The sequence below is a fragment of the Pseudochaenichthys georgianus genome, chromosome 24 (assembly GCF_902827115.2).
Source record: "Pseudochaenichthys georgianus chromosome 24, fPseGeo1.2, whole genome shotgun sequence".
In the NCBI taxonomy this organism is placed as follows: domain Eukaryota; kingdom Metazoa; phylum Chordata; class Actinopteri; order Perciformes; family Channichthyidae; genus Pseudochaenichthys; species Pseudochaenichthys georgianus.
In genome coordinates, this window is record NC_047526.1 from 8,340,718 (window position 1) to 8,359,135 (window position 18,418).

General features: G+C 41.7%; 2 protein-coding genes across 2 annotated transcripts in view; one reads left to right on the top strand and one right to left on the bottom strand.

Moving 5' to 3' along the window:
- Window positions 1-16,853, bottom strand: part of LOC117439523 (kinesin-like protein KIF13B) — a 49,885-nt gene extending 33,032 nt beyond the window's left edge. The window contains exons 1-13 of the mRNA XM_034075436.2: window positions 16,581-16,853; window positions 16,000-16,079; window positions 14,832-14,925; window positions 6,530-6,542; window positions 6,396-6,456; window positions 5,782-5,874; window positions 4,792-4,972; window positions 3,797-3,884; window positions 3,558-3,692; window positions 2,553-2,665; window positions 1,830-1,941; window positions 882-1,094; window positions 694-804 (exon numbers count right to left, since the gene is read on the bottom strand). Coding sequence (XP_033931327.1) covers window positions 694-804; window positions 882-1,094; window positions 1,830-1,941; window positions 2,553-2,665; window positions 3,558-3,692; window positions 3,797-3,884; window positions 4,792-4,972; window positions 5,782-5,874; window positions 6,396-6,456; window positions 6,530-6,542; window positions 14,832-14,925; window positions 16,000-16,079; window positions 16,581-16,594 — 1,308 coding nt within the window. The 5' untranslated portion in view covers window positions 16,595-16,853. The remainder of the gene's footprint in view (window positions 1-693; window positions 805-881; window positions 1,095-1,829; window positions 1,942-2,552; window positions 2,666-3,557; window positions 3,693-3,796; window positions 3,885-4,791; window positions 4,973-5,781; window positions 5,875-6,395; window positions 6,457-6,529; window positions 6,543-14,831; window positions 14,926-15,999; window positions 16,080-16,580) is intronic.
- Window positions 16,854-16,984: 131 nt separating this feature from the next.
- Window positions 16,985-18,418, top strand: part of elp3 (elongator acetyltransferase complex subunit 3) — a 37,603-nt gene continuing 36,169 nt past the window's right edge. Inside the window, exons 1-3 of the mRNA XM_034076591.1 lie at window positions 16,985-17,153; window positions 17,485-17,584; window positions 17,748-17,886. Of these exons, the coding sequence (XP_033932482.1) occupies window positions 17,132-17,153; window positions 17,485-17,584; window positions 17,748-17,886 (261 nt within the window). The 5' untranslated portion in view covers window positions 16,985-17,131. The remainder of the gene's footprint in view (window positions 17,154-17,484; window positions 17,585-17,747; window positions 17,887-18,418) is intronic.

Sequence of the window (18,418 nt, forward strand, 5' to 3'; positions counted from 1 at the left end):
GGGTATAAACACACTACATGATGGTTGAATGGCTGCAGATCAGATCGAGATAAAGGCGGCTAATGTTCGGCGTGATGACGTTTAATAGTCGCATTTGTTAGCGACTGCTGTATTTATGACACATAGAAGCATCAGACATTCACAAGCAGGGTCATTACTGATACTGTATATCATGCTTTAGAACAAAACGTGACTTCCTCATGAGCATGTGCTCAACACAGATCTTATTTCAGACCTTGATCAAAAAACAACTTTGAGTTATGGGAACCAGAAACATGCTACATTTGTAAAACTCATTCCCGGGTGTTAACTCTCTGCACCACTCTGCGCTGTGAAGATAATATCCTTACTGAAAAGACTGAAGTGAACTAAGTCACACAGGGCAGAAACAAATACATTCTTTCAAATGGCAGTTGCTAACAAATGGCAGAATAAGAGTACTAAACGTCATCACGCTAAACATTAGCCATCGCTCAGCGCCGGAGACAAAGGAGTCAGTCAATTGTGATGTATGGAGATCGCTTAAATATAAGGGCCGTTCAAATGTGGAGATTTTGAATACAACTATTTTAGAAGTTTTTAAGCAACAGATGTTTTTATCTGCCATAATCATAACGATGAGTGAGGCGGAGAAGTGTGTGTGTGTGTGTGTGTGTGTGTGTGTGTGTGTGTGTGTGTGTGTGTGTGTGTTACCTGTGCAATAGCCTCAGTCTTCCGGAGCTTGTCCTCCCAGGTGTAGGTCATTTCTTGGATCAGTTTCTCCGACTCCTCCAGCCTGTCCTTCAGATCGGGGGCCTTCATGGACTGTGAGAGAAGCTGCATTACACACGGCACACTACTGCGTTTCTATTTCAACATTCACAAACTGCTGTAACCCTGACCTCGGCCTCTGTGAGCTGCTCCCTCAGCTTCTCCACTTCCTCCCGCAGCTCTCTGATGATCCTGGCGTTGGGGTCTTCGTTGACGACGGCGTGGTTGACGATGCTCTTGGCGCGGTCCGCGTAGCGCAGGGTGGACAGCGTCTCGTCGTAGTTGTCCGCAGCGGGGCTGATGGTGGCGACCATGGCGGTGCGGCTGTTCCCTCCCAGGCTGTCCTGTGGGAAACATAAATCAAATAACCACCTGAGCCCTGGAGCTTGATCGGCAAGATGACCGAGAGCAATCCAGAAAATTAATTGCTTAGAGCAGCGGTGTCAAACTCAATTTCATCGCGGGCCACATTCGCATAAAGGTTGCACTCAAAGGGCCGGTTGTAACTATATAAATATATAATATATATATAAAATAATGTATTATATTACATTATTTTCTCTGAATTGGATTATTATCAGATAGGATAATAACTTAGTAATTAACTACGTCTGAAAGCAGAAGTCCAGGGAAAATAATTGCAAGTCTCTTCAGTGCACATGTCACAAAACGAGATGCATTGTGGGACATGTAGTTTATGGGCATATTATATTATAAACGTATTATATTATTTGCAAGCTCTTGCGGGCCACATAAAATTAAGTGGCGGGCCGGATTTGGCCCCCGGGCCTTGAGTTTGAGACCCCTGGCTTAGAGACTCCAAAGCACTATTTCTTTGGATTTACAAAATGCATTTTGTTCTTATTGATCCACATATTTATAAACTATTCAGTAAACAGTATTTATTTGACTGTAACGTATTTAATTATATATTCAGTTTTATCTTATTCTATCGTATGTTTATTTGCTGTAGTGAATTCAAAAAGGTAACGAAGTGCAATATAACTGAAGCTAAAGACCCAGGAGTCCAGCTGCCTGTCTGGAGAGGACTCTTACAAGGTGAGTTCATGTCTCTGTACCTTGAGCAGCCAGGTGAGCACAGAGTCTCTGTAGGGGACAAACTTGCTCCTGTTCTTCCCGGCTCCCTGATCGGCCAAGGCAGAGATAACTAGACCCAGAGTACTGAGGGATCTGCAGGGGGGGGGGGGGGGGGGGCAGAGTGGAGCAAGGGGAGTATTTAGGGGACAGAATGAAACAGAGAAGAACAAAAAGAACAGTACATCTTGGCCTGAAAGGATTTCTCCCAAGGACACTTGTTGTTTACTGCAGGGAATGCGGATGGAACCACCCACCCTGTGATTAGTAGACGCCCATCTACCACACTTAGAGCCACAGCCAGCACCAACTCAAAAGTGAGAGTAGTCTGAAAACAAACACAATCCCAGCCAACTTCTTTCAAGTTATAATACACTTAAGTAAAACACATCCTATTGAAATGTGTCTTTTATTGTATTTTCTTGCATTTGATATTGAGGTAATCCACGGGTAACAGGAAGTTATCAGGTGACATCACATTTTCAATATCATTCAGATTTAACTCGAAATTAAAGTTGAAATCCTTATTGGTGCTCAGTGGGAGTTTTTTTTAAATAACATTATTATTCCATCTCCCTCCTTCTCTCCCTCCTTCTCTCCCTCCTTCTCTCCCTCTTCCCGGGCAACTACAGCTCGTCACTTCATGTAGTTCTTAGAAGAAGAACTTGGTTGAGGTCTTTAATGTTAATCAGTTCTCGTTGACTCACTTATTGATGTTGCTGCCTTCTTTCAGACGTTCCCCCGCTGCTCCGGTCTTCGCCGCCCGCTCGCTGCCGGCCAGATCCACCAGACTCAGCTTGCTCACCTTCTCTCCACTCGTCTGCAGGACACACACAACAACACTTGGATTTATACTTATGATGTTGAACTTTACTCATCAGATATAATCTTCTTTCGCTCAGTATCTTCAGTCATGGTGGAGAGACATTTGACTGTAAATCTGGAGATGTATGGAGGGCCAAAAGAGATTGAATCTTGAGCCGAGCATTCACTTGGATTTCATGTCAAAGTGCTAACGGCTAAAACAGTCCTTAATATTGCAGTCAAGGTCGATTCTAAAAGAAGAAGAAACTAAAAGATAAGGAATTGTAAATGAGGATTCTCTCTCATTTAAGCCTCACGGTTTTTCATAGAAACCAAAAAGAGACCTGTTGCCTTACTTGAAGTCCTCTTATTTTGATTCTGTTTTTTGAAAAATGATGTTTTTTGTCTTCATTTGAAAGGTTTTAGTTTTTCTGTCAGCAACATTTTTTTATCGGGAGGATTTCCTTCTTCTCCAGGATGAACATATTTATTTTCTTAATGACACACTATCCTGATTAAAAATAAAGGTTACATTTATTCACAATTTCCAGTTGAACAAAGAAAGAAAGAATGAAATTAAATAAATAATGCTACATTTTGATTCAACAGAACATGTACCAACATCAATTAATAATTGTTTAAAACATTTAATCACATTGATTTTTTAGGTTTACATACTGTATGTCAGAATTGCTACATTTTCTCACTATTTGGTCAAAGTCAATTAAATGTTTTCAATCTGGATTTGACCTTGGACAAGAAACATGAGCGACATTTAGACTTTGTTTGCCATTTAAAATCAGTATCATTTATATAGGTATATTGATAATATATGGTTTCAAAGTGCTTGTGAAATAATGATTTGGGATTGTTGTCAACAGCTCCGTGTGCATGTGTGAGTGTGTTACCTCAGACTTCAGGTCCGTGAGTGTGTGTGTGAGGATGATGTTGAACACAGCGTGGGATCGGCTGCTCTCTTCGTTCATATTGGTGGCGGCAACTGTGCGAGATTTATTTCCCTCTGACATCAGAGACTCGATGTCCTGTCAGCAAACAAACACACGTCTCGTCTGCGCCGTACTTTATGAAATAACATGTTTCCCTCGGCTATGTCTGGAGAGCAAAGGAAGATCAAATGATAAAGTACCGTGTAGCAGGCCACAGCCAGGCGGGACAGGCCGTCCACGTAAGGCCCCATCACTTTGTGCTCTCTCACTCTCAGAGCCTGGCGGTTTCTGCAGAGAGGAGACGGTTCTCATTTATTCAAGGTAATGTTACTAAAGTAGAGAAGTATTAGCAGAAAAGTCTTCATCAAAGTATGCAAATAAACTGTTCTCTTTTTACAGTATCATACAATTAGCACTTTGATCTTAGTTTGTCATGTCGAGCCAATTTTAAATATGTTAAAATATCATGGGCTTTTATATGTAAAAAAAGTGACTAGTAAATATAGTTAAATATATGTTATGGTGTGGTCTGCTGGGGCAGCAGCATATCAGCTGCAGGCAGGAAGAGCCGAAACAGACTGGTAAGGAAGGCCAACCCCTTTTGTTCTAATCTACTGTGCAATAATCCCCGTGATGTGCGTTTCATACATACATTCAGAATAGCTCTCTTTAAATGTTCACCTAGCTTTTAAAATGCTGCTACTTATCTTTAGCAATGGGTTAGTACTTATTGTATTACTAATGTGTGCTTTTCTCTATATTTAATATGCAAGCTTACTCTTTCTTATTGTTTGCCTTTTATCTGCTGTCACTTTTGTAAACTTCCCCCGCTGAAGGACTGATGAAGGATTTTTGATTCTGGTAAATAATTGTAGTGGAGTAAAAAGCATGATAAATCCATCTAACATGTATTGTAGTAGAAGTATAAAGCATCATCAATTGGTAATACTTAGGTAAAGTACACTCAATTAAATATTTGAAACAATATATAGTACATTTTGAAGTATGTTAAAATAGTACTGAAGGACCATACTTGCATAAATGTACTTCAGTTACATTTCAACTGACTGCTGATCATCTTTTTGAGAATCGAAAGGAGGAGACAAATGGGATGGTCCCAGGATTGGAACCCGGAACACGTCTACCAGCTCCACCAGGCTATATAACAAGTGAACTACACCGAACAGTTCCTCACCCTTTGGGGTCGAGCAGGTCTCGGACCTTCTCGTTGTAGATCTCCATGAAGGACACCTCCACAGTGAACTGCTCCTGCTCCCCCGCCTCCTTCACCGTCCTGCTGAACAGGGAGCTGCACAGCCGAGGGATCAGACCTGGCTGCTCCGCTGTGCCCATCATGGTGTACGACTTCCCCGAGCCTGGACACACACACACACACACACACACACACACACACACACACACACACACACACACACACACACACACACACACACACACACACACACACACACACACACACACACACACACACACACACACACACACACACACACACACACACACACACACACACACACACACACACACACACACACACACACACACACACCACACACACACACACACACACACACACACACACACACACACACACACACACACACACACACACGTGTCAAAGATAGACAAAACGTTAAGGGAGCCAAGTTCAATTGCTTTCATGATTTTGGCTCCCAACAATTAAATGCACAGCGTCTGCAATATTATTATTTATATATCATGCTCCGCTGAATGGGAACGCTTTCTGAATGCCAAAGCTGCAGTCAGATTCAAAACAGAAAATCCAGATAATGATGCCTCATTGAATAATAAGCAGGAATGAAACGCAAGCCAACGCGAACAAAACGTCCTGTTGACAATAAAGTCTTGAAACCTTCCTTGTGTGAGTAGGCTCTTAATGTGGACATTCTTTTTGCAAGTAATGACTTTTAAGGTTTTGTAGATTCACATCAATCAGGATTAACTGTTCGGCCTCTTTATTATGCATGTTGTCTCTCAATGACAAATCTACAAAACTTTCTTTAATCAGAAGAAAATCTTGACGTGTTATTACAGCTTCACTAAAACTAATATGCCATGGCTAGAAGGACAACAACAGTGCGTCCACTACAGGACCTTTGCTAATGGTGCCCATCATTCAGATGTCTGCAGGTTAAGATGTTACCCGTCTGTCCGTAAGCAAAGATGCAGGCATTGTATCCCATGAAGGCGTTGTCCAGCAGACTCTCCCCAAGGCACTGGAACACCACATCCTGACCTGCACACACACCACAAACACACTTTAACATCTCAAAATACACACTGCAACATCAACTCAAGATTAGATGATTGCAGCAGCAAAGCAGAGCAGAGGAGATGCTAAAGGGGGATTGAATGAAAGGAAACACAAATGCATGAGAAATACAAGAAGAACCCTTTGTATACATTGAGGTGACTTGCTGTTCTTTCTCTACAGTATATGCGACAAGACCAGAATTCAAACAGGCAGTTTGCTCCATTAGCTACTATTAATACCCCTCACATTGTTAAGAAACCCCCTGGCAACGCTTTTGTTCAACCCCTTTACAAATGTACCAGATCGCAGAACTAATCCCGAGGTAAACAATGTGTCACTCTTAATCCCACCCCCTGAACTCTCCCTTTCTTCGACTCCATAAATAGTCCAGAATATCAGGAAACACCCCGTCAGTAGATACGTTAAGAAGTGAGTCACACACAAGCTAAAAACAGAACCAACTCTATAAGAGGTCAGAACACAAAGTCAGGGCGAATACAGACCTGCAAACTTGTCTTTTTGAGATTCATCGATGGACCAGAAGCAGTTGTCATAGGCAAAGACCTGAGGAACACACACGATTTAGAAACAACTCATGCATGGATAGTCGGCAGAAAAAGTATAAATTACTACTCACCTTTGACTGATTTCTGAGGACCCCAGGGAGAAGAAATTACAAGATGAGTTAGTAATAGTAATTGATGTTGAAATACACATGAACATGTCAACTAACCTAAAAACTATGACATTTGTCAGTGAGCCTTTGACATGCCAGTGGATTTACACATCATAGGAAACACAGGAGGCAACTTCGCCAACGCAAGGACATGTGACACACTGTAGTTATAGCAACACTATCGGTGCCAGCAACAGCAAATGTTTGTCCTGGTAAGAACTGCTTTTCAAGATTCAAAGCAAAGGATCATTTTCAAGGCCAGCAAAGCAAAGCAAGAGCCCAGCGAAACTCTCTTTACTTTCACACACAGTCACACCTAAGCTGTCCAGGCAGTAGCTGCTAAAAGGTAGAGGACACGCAGTTTGCAGAATTACCGTAATATTTCAAATGGAAATGTTAATTCATTGGACTCGTAAATGTAAACGTTATCTGCTAAAGCTGAACTTACCGTGTCATACACAGATAGAAACTAATATGTTTACCATATCACAGGGAAACATAATCCACTTGGCGGATAAATTAGCAAATTACCGCATGGGGAAAGTACAATCATTTTTTTGTGGAAAGTTTGGGAGTAAAGTGAACAACTCATTTATAAAAGAATATCAATAGAAATATATGAATCAAAACTCATTGAGCATGCTTAATCCTCATACACAGGGTTGCCAACTCTCACGCATCTGGCGTGTGACACACGCTTTCACTCTCAATCTCACGCTGCCCAAACTATTCTCACGCCAAAAACAAGATGAACCGGCGATCGTTTTTGGTTGGTTATTTACAATGTTGAGTTGACCCTGAGTTGACCCGCTCCCTCCCCGCCCCCACCACTCTTAACAACGTTAACAGACAGCAGAGCAGTGGGAGCCGGTTGGTCAATCCCGACCCGTATTGCGCATGCGCAGATCTAAGGTCCAGTGGAAATGATAACAAGTAAAAGTTTGCAGCTTATTGTTCTAGGCCAAAATAGAGTCAAAGAGTATATGAGAGTGAGAGTGTGTTATTTAATATATTTGGCAGTTTGGAGTAAGTCTGTAAATGTGTTTGTGTGTGTGTGTGTGTGTGTGTGTGTGTGTGTGTGTGTGTGTGTGTTTCATGTATAGGCCTCTCACGATAATTAATTTTGTTGGATACATTTTCCCGGAAACTATTGCAATAAACAATAATATTGTCGGCACCGTTGTATGACCATTTTAGACCCCTGACATAATGATAATATATAATAATAATTCAAGTACATCCTTTCAAACTGCTAGTCACATCCTCATGTAAATGGCAATTTATCGAGTTCATTTTTATTTATCGTACGATAAGTCAATTAATTGCTTATCGCGACAGGCACACAATAAAACAGTGGAAACAAACATGTGTTTGACTTTCAGTAGTGAATGAAACGTTGTGCCCTTTATAGTCTGTGTCCAATATTGTGTATTTGTATATATATGCTTCTGTGAACACCCCAATCCGTGACTCTGAACAATGTGGTCTGGAAAACCCTTTCAGTTTTACTCCTTTTACTGTCAATGTTGTTCATGAAGCCTTATCTAAGCTAGATCCTAGGAAACCGTCTGGCCCGGACAACTTAGAACCTTCCTTTTTAAAGATAGCTGCAGATTTTATTGCTCCACCTCTTACTTCTCTTTTTAACCTCTCCCTCAGCACAAATACAATTCCAAAAGTATGGAAGTCTGCTTATGTCTTGCCTTTACTGAAAGGAGGGGAGGCAACTATTTTAAATAACTATAGGCCAATCTCTAAATTGTCAGTTCTGGCTAAGGTGCTCGAACGACTTCACGTGAGTGAACAAGTAAAGGAGTTTTTATGTACAAATGACATCCTGTCTAAACATCAGTCAGGATTCAGAAAGAAACACAGCACCATCACTGCAACAATGAAAGTGGTAAATGACATTACTAGTATTTTAGATAATAAGCAGAGTTGTGCAGCTCTGTTTATTGACCTTTCCAAAGCGTTTTACACCGTTGATCATCGCATCTTAAAGCAGAGGCTACTCAGTATTGGCATATCCAGCCTTGCAGTGGGGTGGTTTGTGAACTACCTCTTTGAAAGGTCCCAATGTGTTCATTTTGATGGACTGTCTTCTGAGTGGTTAAACATTTCTAATGGTGTACCTCAAGGTTCTGTTTTAGGACCACTTTTATTCTCAATATATATTAACAGTTTAGGTGATAATGTGGATGAAGCTACTTTACATTTTTATGCGGATGATACTGTAATGTACTGTGCAGGTCCCTCCATTAAAGAGGCTGTTGTTAAATTACAGGCTGTTTTTAACACTATTCAGACTCAGCTCTCTGAATTAAAGCTTCTTTTAAATGTGGATAAAACCAAGGTAATGCTCTTTTCAAAAGCTAAAAAGACACCAGAGCCTGTTTTTGATATTGTAACTACGCAAGGAACAAAACTTAAAGTTGTTGCCTGTTACAAATACCTTGGTATCTGGCTTGATGATTGTCTTACTTTTAAACTTCAGGTCACTAATCTGCTTAAAAAGCTGAGGGGTAGGCTAGGTTTCTTCTACAGGAACAAGACCTGTTTCTCATTTGAAGCCAAGAAAAGGCTCTGTGACCTTTTTACCTGTGCTGGACTATGGTGATTTGATCTATATCAATGCACCTGCCCATTGCCTGGAAAAGTTAGATGCTGCGTATCACAGTGCTCTGAGATTTGTTACTAACTGTAAAGCACTTACTCATCACTGTACCCTGTATGCCAAGGCAGGTCTGCCTTCACTAACTGTACGGAGGCTCAGTCACTGGTACATGTTCATTTATAAAGCCATGTTGGATAAACTACCTTTTTATATCTGCTCTCTGATCTCTCGACGAATTGAAAGTACGTATTGCCTGAGATCTCATGATGTTGTTTTATTAAATGTGCCAAGTGCTAGGACTGTCTTAGGGAAGAAAGCTTTTAGATGTGCAGCTCCACTAACTTGGAACAGTCTGCAAACCTGTTTAAAACTGAGCACTTTGGTTCCCCTGCATCATTTTAAAACTCGGCTGGGTGACATGCTGTTTGATACTCATGGTACCTGTCACTGTAAATAGAGTTTTGTAAACTGTACCCTGTACCTTATGTTGTATGTCATCCTTATTGTTGTTCTGTTGTTTTTATGTTACATGTCTAACTAATGTCCTGCAGGTCACCCTGAAGAAGAGATCTTTTGATCTCAAGGGGCTTTCACCTGGTTAAATAAAGGCTACAAACAATATTGTATATAATATATCCTATATATATGCTAAGGTCCCGCTACTGACACGATAGCAGTCATTTCGTGCGCATATGTGTAATTAAACCCATGATATCAAAATCTCACTCCAGCCAGGTACCCAAAGTTGGCAACCCTGTCATACATCTCACATGTTAACAGCTAGCTAGCTAGCAGAAGGTGCTCCCATGTAAACACATTATTAACTGTGTACTTTACTCTATTAACTGCTTAATTCAATCGGAATTAAACCTAAATACATTGAACCGAGACGTGACATTATTTGTAGCGTTTTTGTTTTATTTGCACCCCCCACACAAATAAGTAATTATTAATAAAAAAGGTATGACTTTTATTGAGTTAGCGTTAACTCCCCTCTGAAATGTCCAACCCTACCGTATGTATGATTCACTTCTTAATTCTTCCCACCAACATGTTCCCAGCCAGTCTGGGCAGTCTGCACTCACAAGACTGCTTCTCTAACCTTTAGGCCACTGGTTCCCAACCTTTGGGTCACAAGCAGGTTTGGTCAGATGTTCCCAGTTACTTCGGGATACGTACAAAAAACATTCATACAAATTATTTCTAATGTCTACTTGGAAGATAGAGCTGACTTCTTCTTGTGATATACTTAGTTCTCAAAGAACCTAATAGTTCCCTGCCTCGAGATTATTCTCTTATAATTCATTAAATAAAGCACGCAAGAGGAAAAACAGGTTGAGCTGTTTACCACTCTGCAATTAGCAGCATGTCACGAGAGATGTCAGTAGGCATTACTTTTAAACTCAGACATTATGATTTAAAACAAAGTGGACAATATGCTAAGATGAAGAAATCAGCTCGAAGCTGCCAGGATGCATTAGTAAATGGAACGAAGGGCTCAAGGGGCCCGAAGTCAGGCGCATGAAGTGACATTTCTTATGGGAAGGGCAAAGGGCTCAGTTTGTTATGAAATACTAACTATGTCTCTCTGGGTGAGTACTCGCTTATTAAAATAAATGATACGTACGTCAATGCTATGACCGGTTTGCCCTACTTGACATTCACCAACAGATCTGAGGTATTTTAGAAAATGGGGCAAAAACCAGTGCAGTGCAGTAACAGCAGCGCTAGCAAATACTTCAAGTCTCACACAACCCCAGGTCAAAGTCAGTGGAGTAAGAGGGGGGGGGTTCAAAGACACAAAGTCAAAGGTGTTTTAATGTAGTGAAGCTTAACAATCTGTCAAGCTGACTAATCCTCTTTGGCTCATTGTGAATCAAGTGGAGAATGTGACGCAGCGCTAACAACCCCAGAGCCTCTCAGCGTCCCTGAGACACAGGCCGAGACCAACTATCTGCATTCTTACCAGAGCACTCAGAAACACTCGCTGCTCTTAGGTTCATCCCCGAGCAGCCAACCGTAATATCCTATGCACCAGTCGGCAATCACATCAACACATTCCAGCCAGCTAACGTCACACTTATTTATCAAACTCATGCTCTACTCCTGATTCGTTATGTTTTCCATTAGCAATGTAGCATTCACGACCCAGCGCTAGTCACATGGTGTCGCTAAATAGATAGCTGTCTTCTTACTTCTGGAGATGAAACCATAGCGATTGATCCCCAAGGTCTGCAATTCCCCTCAGTGTTTCGGAGCGCTTTAGCGTCTTTGAGTTCATTGTTTGTGCTTTCCGGCCGACGACTTTAAGAATGTGGAACACTAATTGTACTTTTTCTATTAGTGTAATCTTCGTGTGAACCAGGCAGCAATTTGTAGCAGAGCAACATCTGTGTAACAACCTAGCAGCTTCATTTGCTTGTGCACATTATGGAGCATTTCGTATACAGTCAAACGGTGGTTGAGACCCAACCCAGAGCTAAGAGAGCATGACTATGGACTAACATTCGTCAGGTGGGCTGAAACCTGTCTACAAATTAATGTTATGTGGCAACTATTTGGCTAGTAAACTTAAAAGGTAATAACATTTGAGCGTTTACAGCGTGCCTCCACAGGTCCCAAGAGGCCAACAAATAGCAATTGTCGCAAAAAGTCTGCATTTAGCTATTCACTTACTGTCAGCTGATGACATTCATTATTGTTCTGCAAGTAGAACTATAGCGAGTTGCTGCAGTGTCCCTTTAACCTTAATAATACACTTGAATCACCCCAACATGCCTTCAGAGGATGCTAAGCATTCAGTCACACTGGCCGTTCAGCAAGGACATCCAACAACCACTACTGTGTATAATATAAGAAAGCTCCCTCACTGAGATGAGCTGAAACCAGATCAAATGCAGACAAATATTGCATCACAAATTACTATAGGATTAAGGATGAGAAATGTAATGAATCCAAACAGCCTACACATTGAAAATGTATTTCTGATTGTTGCCCACAACAGCAAACTGTGTTTTCAAGCAATCTGCATATTTTTTTTTTTCTCACACACACACACACACACACACACACACACACACACACACACACACACACACACACACACACACACACACACACACACACACACACACACACACACACACACACACACACACACACACACACACACACACACACACACACACACACACACACACACACACACCACACACACACACACACACACACACACACACACACACACACACACACACACACACACACACACACACACACAACAAGGCCTCCCTATGTGCGACTTGGCTGCTCCATGAAAGAGTAACATTAAGTCCCGTCCTCTCCTGGCAAGGACATTCCTGAGATAACTGGCAGAGCCTCGCAGCTCCAAGGAGACACCGACGCAGAGTGAGGAGGACGGTGGGTCAGCGCATCTGGGACCAACAACAATCTGACCTACACAACTAGAATACTCCGATTTGATAACACACAGCCTTTCCGAGTGGTTTCGGCATATTACAAATTCTGTACCACGTTCCATGAACAAAGGAAAGTGGGGCTCTTATCAAATGTTTAGATAAGAAAGGCTCTCAACATTATTCTGTAGGCGCTGATAAATATTCCAGCAACAACTCAAGGTGTGGTACAGCATGTGCAATAAAATGGCACCCATGAAACAATAGTTTTACAGGCCTGCTTTAAAGTTATGAAAGAAGACCAAAGGCTTTATTAATCTACAGCATGTCGGGGGTCTGACAGCCCCCTGCTGTGAGCCTGCTTGCAGCCACCAAGGGGGCCGTAACATATTGCCACCCCCTGAGGCTCATGCATGTATTCTGTTAGCTTGTCGGGCCGAGAGCTGAATCAGCACAAACCTTATGGAATTGGCTGCTGGTGAGTGACACCCCCAACGAACAAAGCCTTTCTGGAACAGCGATTTAGCTCGTAATAGAAGGTGGAACCTAATCAAGAGTGTAAAAACGGAGCTTCCCAGTTAAGAACACTTGCGTTGTGGCCGATTAAAATGAGTTTACCTCTCACTAAGACCCTTGTGCTGCTCTGGGATCATGGAGCTGATGTTGCGATCAGCCGGTAAAACCTGTTCACATCGATCCCCAAGGGGAAGCATACCGCTGCTGAAGCGTGTCAAGGCAGAAGAAGATACACGGACAGACACTAAATGCATAGAAATATGACACTTTCTGTTTCTACAAAGACAGAGATTCACTCACTCGCATATTTCCTGAACAAGGTAACCTGAGAAGGGGCTGAAGCCTCCAGGGAGCATCTACCTGGGCTGCTCTGAGGAGAGGGCTTTGTCAACAGCAAAACACTGGAGGCATACAACACAGGCCCACGGCACGCTTTCCATTTAACACAATCAATACACATGTTGCATCCACATGTTATTCTGTGGCTATTTTGATGTGTGTGGGAGAGGGACATTTGGTATTTGAGCCTTTGCAGACCATTTACATGCACTAAAAACAAGAAGCAATAAGACATTTGGTCCAAATTGTGCAGCCATAATTAAACCAAGGACAAATGGCTATCGTAACTGGAGTACAAATTGTAACTTCAATTCTTAAAGTCTCAAGTGTTGACAGTGTCTTCTCCTTTGTTATATTCCTCTGGATCATGGGTTTGGCTGCCCGAGCAGGACTGAGCTGGAACAGACACGCCTTTTGTAAAGAGAGGAATGATGCAGCAAGGACACAGAGGGAGGAGGACACATGTCATGGAGTAATAGAGGGAGGAAGGGTGTGGTGAGGGTGAGATCTGAGCTTCTTCCAAGCAGCTGGGTGTTAACTTGACAGGCTGGTTAGATGTGTATTAACTCTTCTGCCAGTAATCCTGAGGGAATTATAGAAATGAAAGTCTTATACTGCAATAAGTGTATAAGTAAATACCTGAACTTGCCGCTGCATAGAACTGTCAGTTCAGGTTGTTTACCTAATTTAATCCATGTGTATCTTTATTTTAAATGCATGTGTTTATGTGATTTAGATTATTAGTTGCTTTAATATAATGCATATATTATTCTTTATATCTTTAGATTTACTCATGTTAACATTTTGGGGGGAAATTCTACTTTGTAACATGTTGAATGTAGAGTATTCAAACCCCAACTCACTCAGTCAAAATTAAATGATACAAAACGGAGTTAAGTTCAGAAACACAAGCACTTCACTGCAAAGCAGCTGCACGCTGTCGGCGCGTCTGTGATTCACCTAAAGGAGCCCTGAGCTGCCGAACCATGACTTGACCTACTACATGTTATAGTTGCTATTGTACATGCACCTATAATGGAAACATACAGGTTCATAAATATATCAAAATACAAAAGTCATGGTACAAAATACTTTCCATGTCCATTAACATTCTAGTGTCCAACAAAAGTCCCAAAATGAATGTGGATCCTACACAAGTCATGTGACTTAAACAAGCACCAACCGCTGCCATATTCATAAGAGATGTCTGATGAGTAAGAGACGAAGACAAACAAATAATATGGCTTCACATGGTGACCTCGCTGTGAAGAGCCCAGGAACACAGAACGAGTAGCAAATGCTTCAGCAGAAAAAACATGTAATACATACAAAGTATACAAGAAAATGACACAGCTTGAAACGGGGGTGTGAAACTTACCGGGAGTCACTTTTGTTCAAGTTGATGATGGCCGGGTGCAGAACCGTCTGGTTCCCATCCATCTCTACGACACATTTTGTCTTTAGCTCTTTTTCTGAAATAAAACAGTGAAAGAGAACAAATGTTTATTTTTAAATAACATTAAACATGCTTTTCTCTGTAGTACCATCATGTTGTTAATGAGTGAATAGTCCGAATAAATACATTTTTAAACCTACAGAATATGGTAAGTTAGTTGCAAAATGGCTCTCAAACTATCAAAATGTGCTGCTTAAAGAGTTCAAAGAGCATGTTCTGTATACACTGGTCATCATAACTCTCCCCAGTAGTCACTGACACAACTGACATCCCAGAATAACAGGTGGCATACACTGTGTGTGTGTGTGTGTGTGTGTGTGTGTGTGTGTGTGTGTGTGTGTGTGTGTGTGTGTGTGTGTGTGTGTGTGTGTGTGTGTGTGTGTGTGTGTGTGTGTGTGTGTGTGTGTGTGTGTGTGTGTGTGTGTGTGTGTGTGTGTGTGTGTGTGTGTGTCAGCCCCTTGTGATTGTAACACATAAAGCCCGACATGGAGCAGGAAGTAGTGATTCACCCAGGACTTGCCTGTGCAAACAATACAACCCCTTTACAACTCTGAGCAGGCAGTAAGGAAAGGCAGCTCCTCTTCCTCATTCCTACCTGCAGAGCAAGGCTTTTCAGGCTGAGACAGCACTGGAACTTCCTGTTAGAGCAGGAGTTAGGGCACGTGTGTTGTGTGAGATGTTCCACTGATACACTTAATGAGGCATATTTGTAGTTTTGCAAAGCCAATTGGAGAGGTGACATGAAATTAAAAGTAATGTTGTTGGTGGAAACAAAAGTGTGTCTGCTGTAATGCACGACACTGCACATGCATAACAGTCCCTTCACTGTGAGGATATGATGTCACTGTCCCTTCAATCTTTTTCCATTTCTACTCTAACAGCACTCCAGCCAAGACTTTTCCAAAGAAGGACAGCACCTTTTCAGAGCCTTTCCAAAGAAAGGAACTCAAACTAAAAGAGCCCTTTTAAAGCTGGACAGAATTGTTGCAAAGATCTTTGTTGGGCACATGAAAACAAACCAACAAGTGTCTGTCTTTCGTGAATCGTAACTGCTGAACATGTCACAACGTCTCTCTGACATTAAACTCACCTCTCCTGTTCATTGGTCGCACACGAACAGCGACCTTTACATTGGAGTCATTCAGGCTGTCATCCATGGTGGCACCTGACCTGTGACAAATGAATGAATGGAAAATAACACATTTAGTGTTTTGCTTTTTTTTAACTTACTGAAGTTTTACTTACTACATTGAGTACATTCTAAATCCATAGTGTCCTTAAATCAAAATTAGATACGTGTTACGCCTGAACAGCCAATATGTATACATAAACAAGCTAGTGTCCTGCTTAATATAATACTATTCATGCGAAAACCATATCTAAATATCTAGTAAAAACGTTCATGATGACATAACAAGCTAAAATACAAGGTATACTGTAAAGAGAAGTGGACAAACCGTGTGAAAGAGTGCGCAGTTGTTTCCCTATCCGACTCCCACATACACCTTGAAGTACTCTCAGCAGCTAGCCCGGGACGCTAACGAGAGCTTGATAACAGTAAACACACAGAGGGGTCAAATGTGTTTTATAATTACCCTTATAAATGTAACTAACCATGTTAAGTGTGCTAAATCACCTTGGTTTCTTTTCGTAAGTTTAAAAAACACTTACGCCACACGGTTCATTCCCTCGGCTCCTCCACCTGTTGCATTTCCTGAAACTTCCCTCAGTGATAAGTCAGTCCATGTCAGCTCGAGCTAAAGGGATTTGCTGTGAGATTTAGCGAGCCTTCCAAGTTCTCTAGTTGCGCTCTGCTCCGCACTCACTGGCCCACTTGGTTTGAGGGTGTTCAGCGCCACTGTGTGGATCCACATGCATTACAAGTCTGTGAGATTTGTCCTAAACATGTTCAGAAAAACAAAGTAAAATATCCCTAATTAATGGTAATGTAGCTGTTACAGCTGTTATATAAGAGGGGGGGAGGGGGGCTCTGTTTTGCCCTTGTGACATTTTTAAAATTCCAATAACACGCCGTTCGTTAGTGGAAAAGACCCATTTACGACATTGTACGACAGTTTCGGTTGCCGTACGTCTGAAGCCGTGTTTGGGAGCAACGTGGAGTTGTTTACTATTTCTGACAGCCTTCTCGGGTTAAAAACAGATGTAATTCTGCCTACAATCACCCACCCGTTGGAAGTTGGACGGTCAGCCTCAAAGAAAAAATGGGGAAGCCAAAGAAAAAGAGTGAGTGTGTTAAATATACCTGAAATTACTTTCTAAACGGGTCTGTTCGGCTTTAGCTTGTTGCTAATGCTAACAAGTCTTCCCAATATTTTAAACATGATAACAGCGATATAACTTGTAGGCCTACTGCGTACATATTGTCATTGTAAAGGCGAGTTATTACAGTTATTGACAATGGGTTTCATAAACTCTAACGTTACTGTTGCTCAATATATAAGCTACATTACATCTACGTTGCATGTACCTGGATCTTGTAAATATGGCTTTTTGAACTCCATGTATCGGTATAAAAGTACTAAACTAATCTCATAGTATTGATCATCTTTGTTAGGTGATCTCAGCCGGGCTGAGCTGATGATGATGACCATTGCTGATGTCATCAATCAGCTGGTTGAAGCACATGAAGAGGGCAAAGATATTAATCTCAACAAGTAAGTATACAGCCCCTTGCTCAATTAAGTCCCAACTCTATACTACTCAAGCCTTTAGTAACTATTAAAGACAAGCTCTATGGTGCAAACACATGCACAGATCAATATTTAAAGTTGTAATTCATAATTAAATATGTGTCTTTCTATGATTCTGTTTTTAAAGAGTGAAGACTAAGACTTCAGCAAAGTATGGACTTGAATCCATGCCTCGATTGGTGGACATCATCGCTGCGGTTCCACCACAGTACCGCCGGGCTCTGGTGCCCAAACTGAAGGCCAAGCCCATCCGCACTGCCAGTGGGGTATGTTCAATTAGCTTAACTTAATTAGCTCCACCAAATAAAAATCTCTCTCTCGGGCCCACATATATTTTGCTTTGGCTACAAATAGTTTGTATTCTGATTTACTTGATCTAATAATGTGGGAGGCTGTGGCTCAGTGGTAGTGCACTGATATCACAGGTGAGAGCAAGTTCGAATCCCACTGCAGTCAGCATGTGCAAGACATTTGACACCTATTGCTCCTGTGGGGATTGGGCCCAGTACTGAGTACATGTAAGTCACTTTGGATAAAAGCATCCAACATGTAATGTAGTATGTAGGCCTTAAGCTGTAGGCGACTGTGGCTGCGAGGGAGTGCGGTCGTCTTTTAACCAGAAGGTAGTGGGTTCGATCCCAGCCCATGCCATGTCGATGTATCCTTGAGCAAGATACTTAACCCTGAGTTGCTCCCGATGGCATGGCCAACGGTGTGTGAATGTGTATGTATGTTAGTGCATGTCCTAACATACACTGCTCAGTATGAATGGGTGAACGGCATGTAGTATGTAAAGCG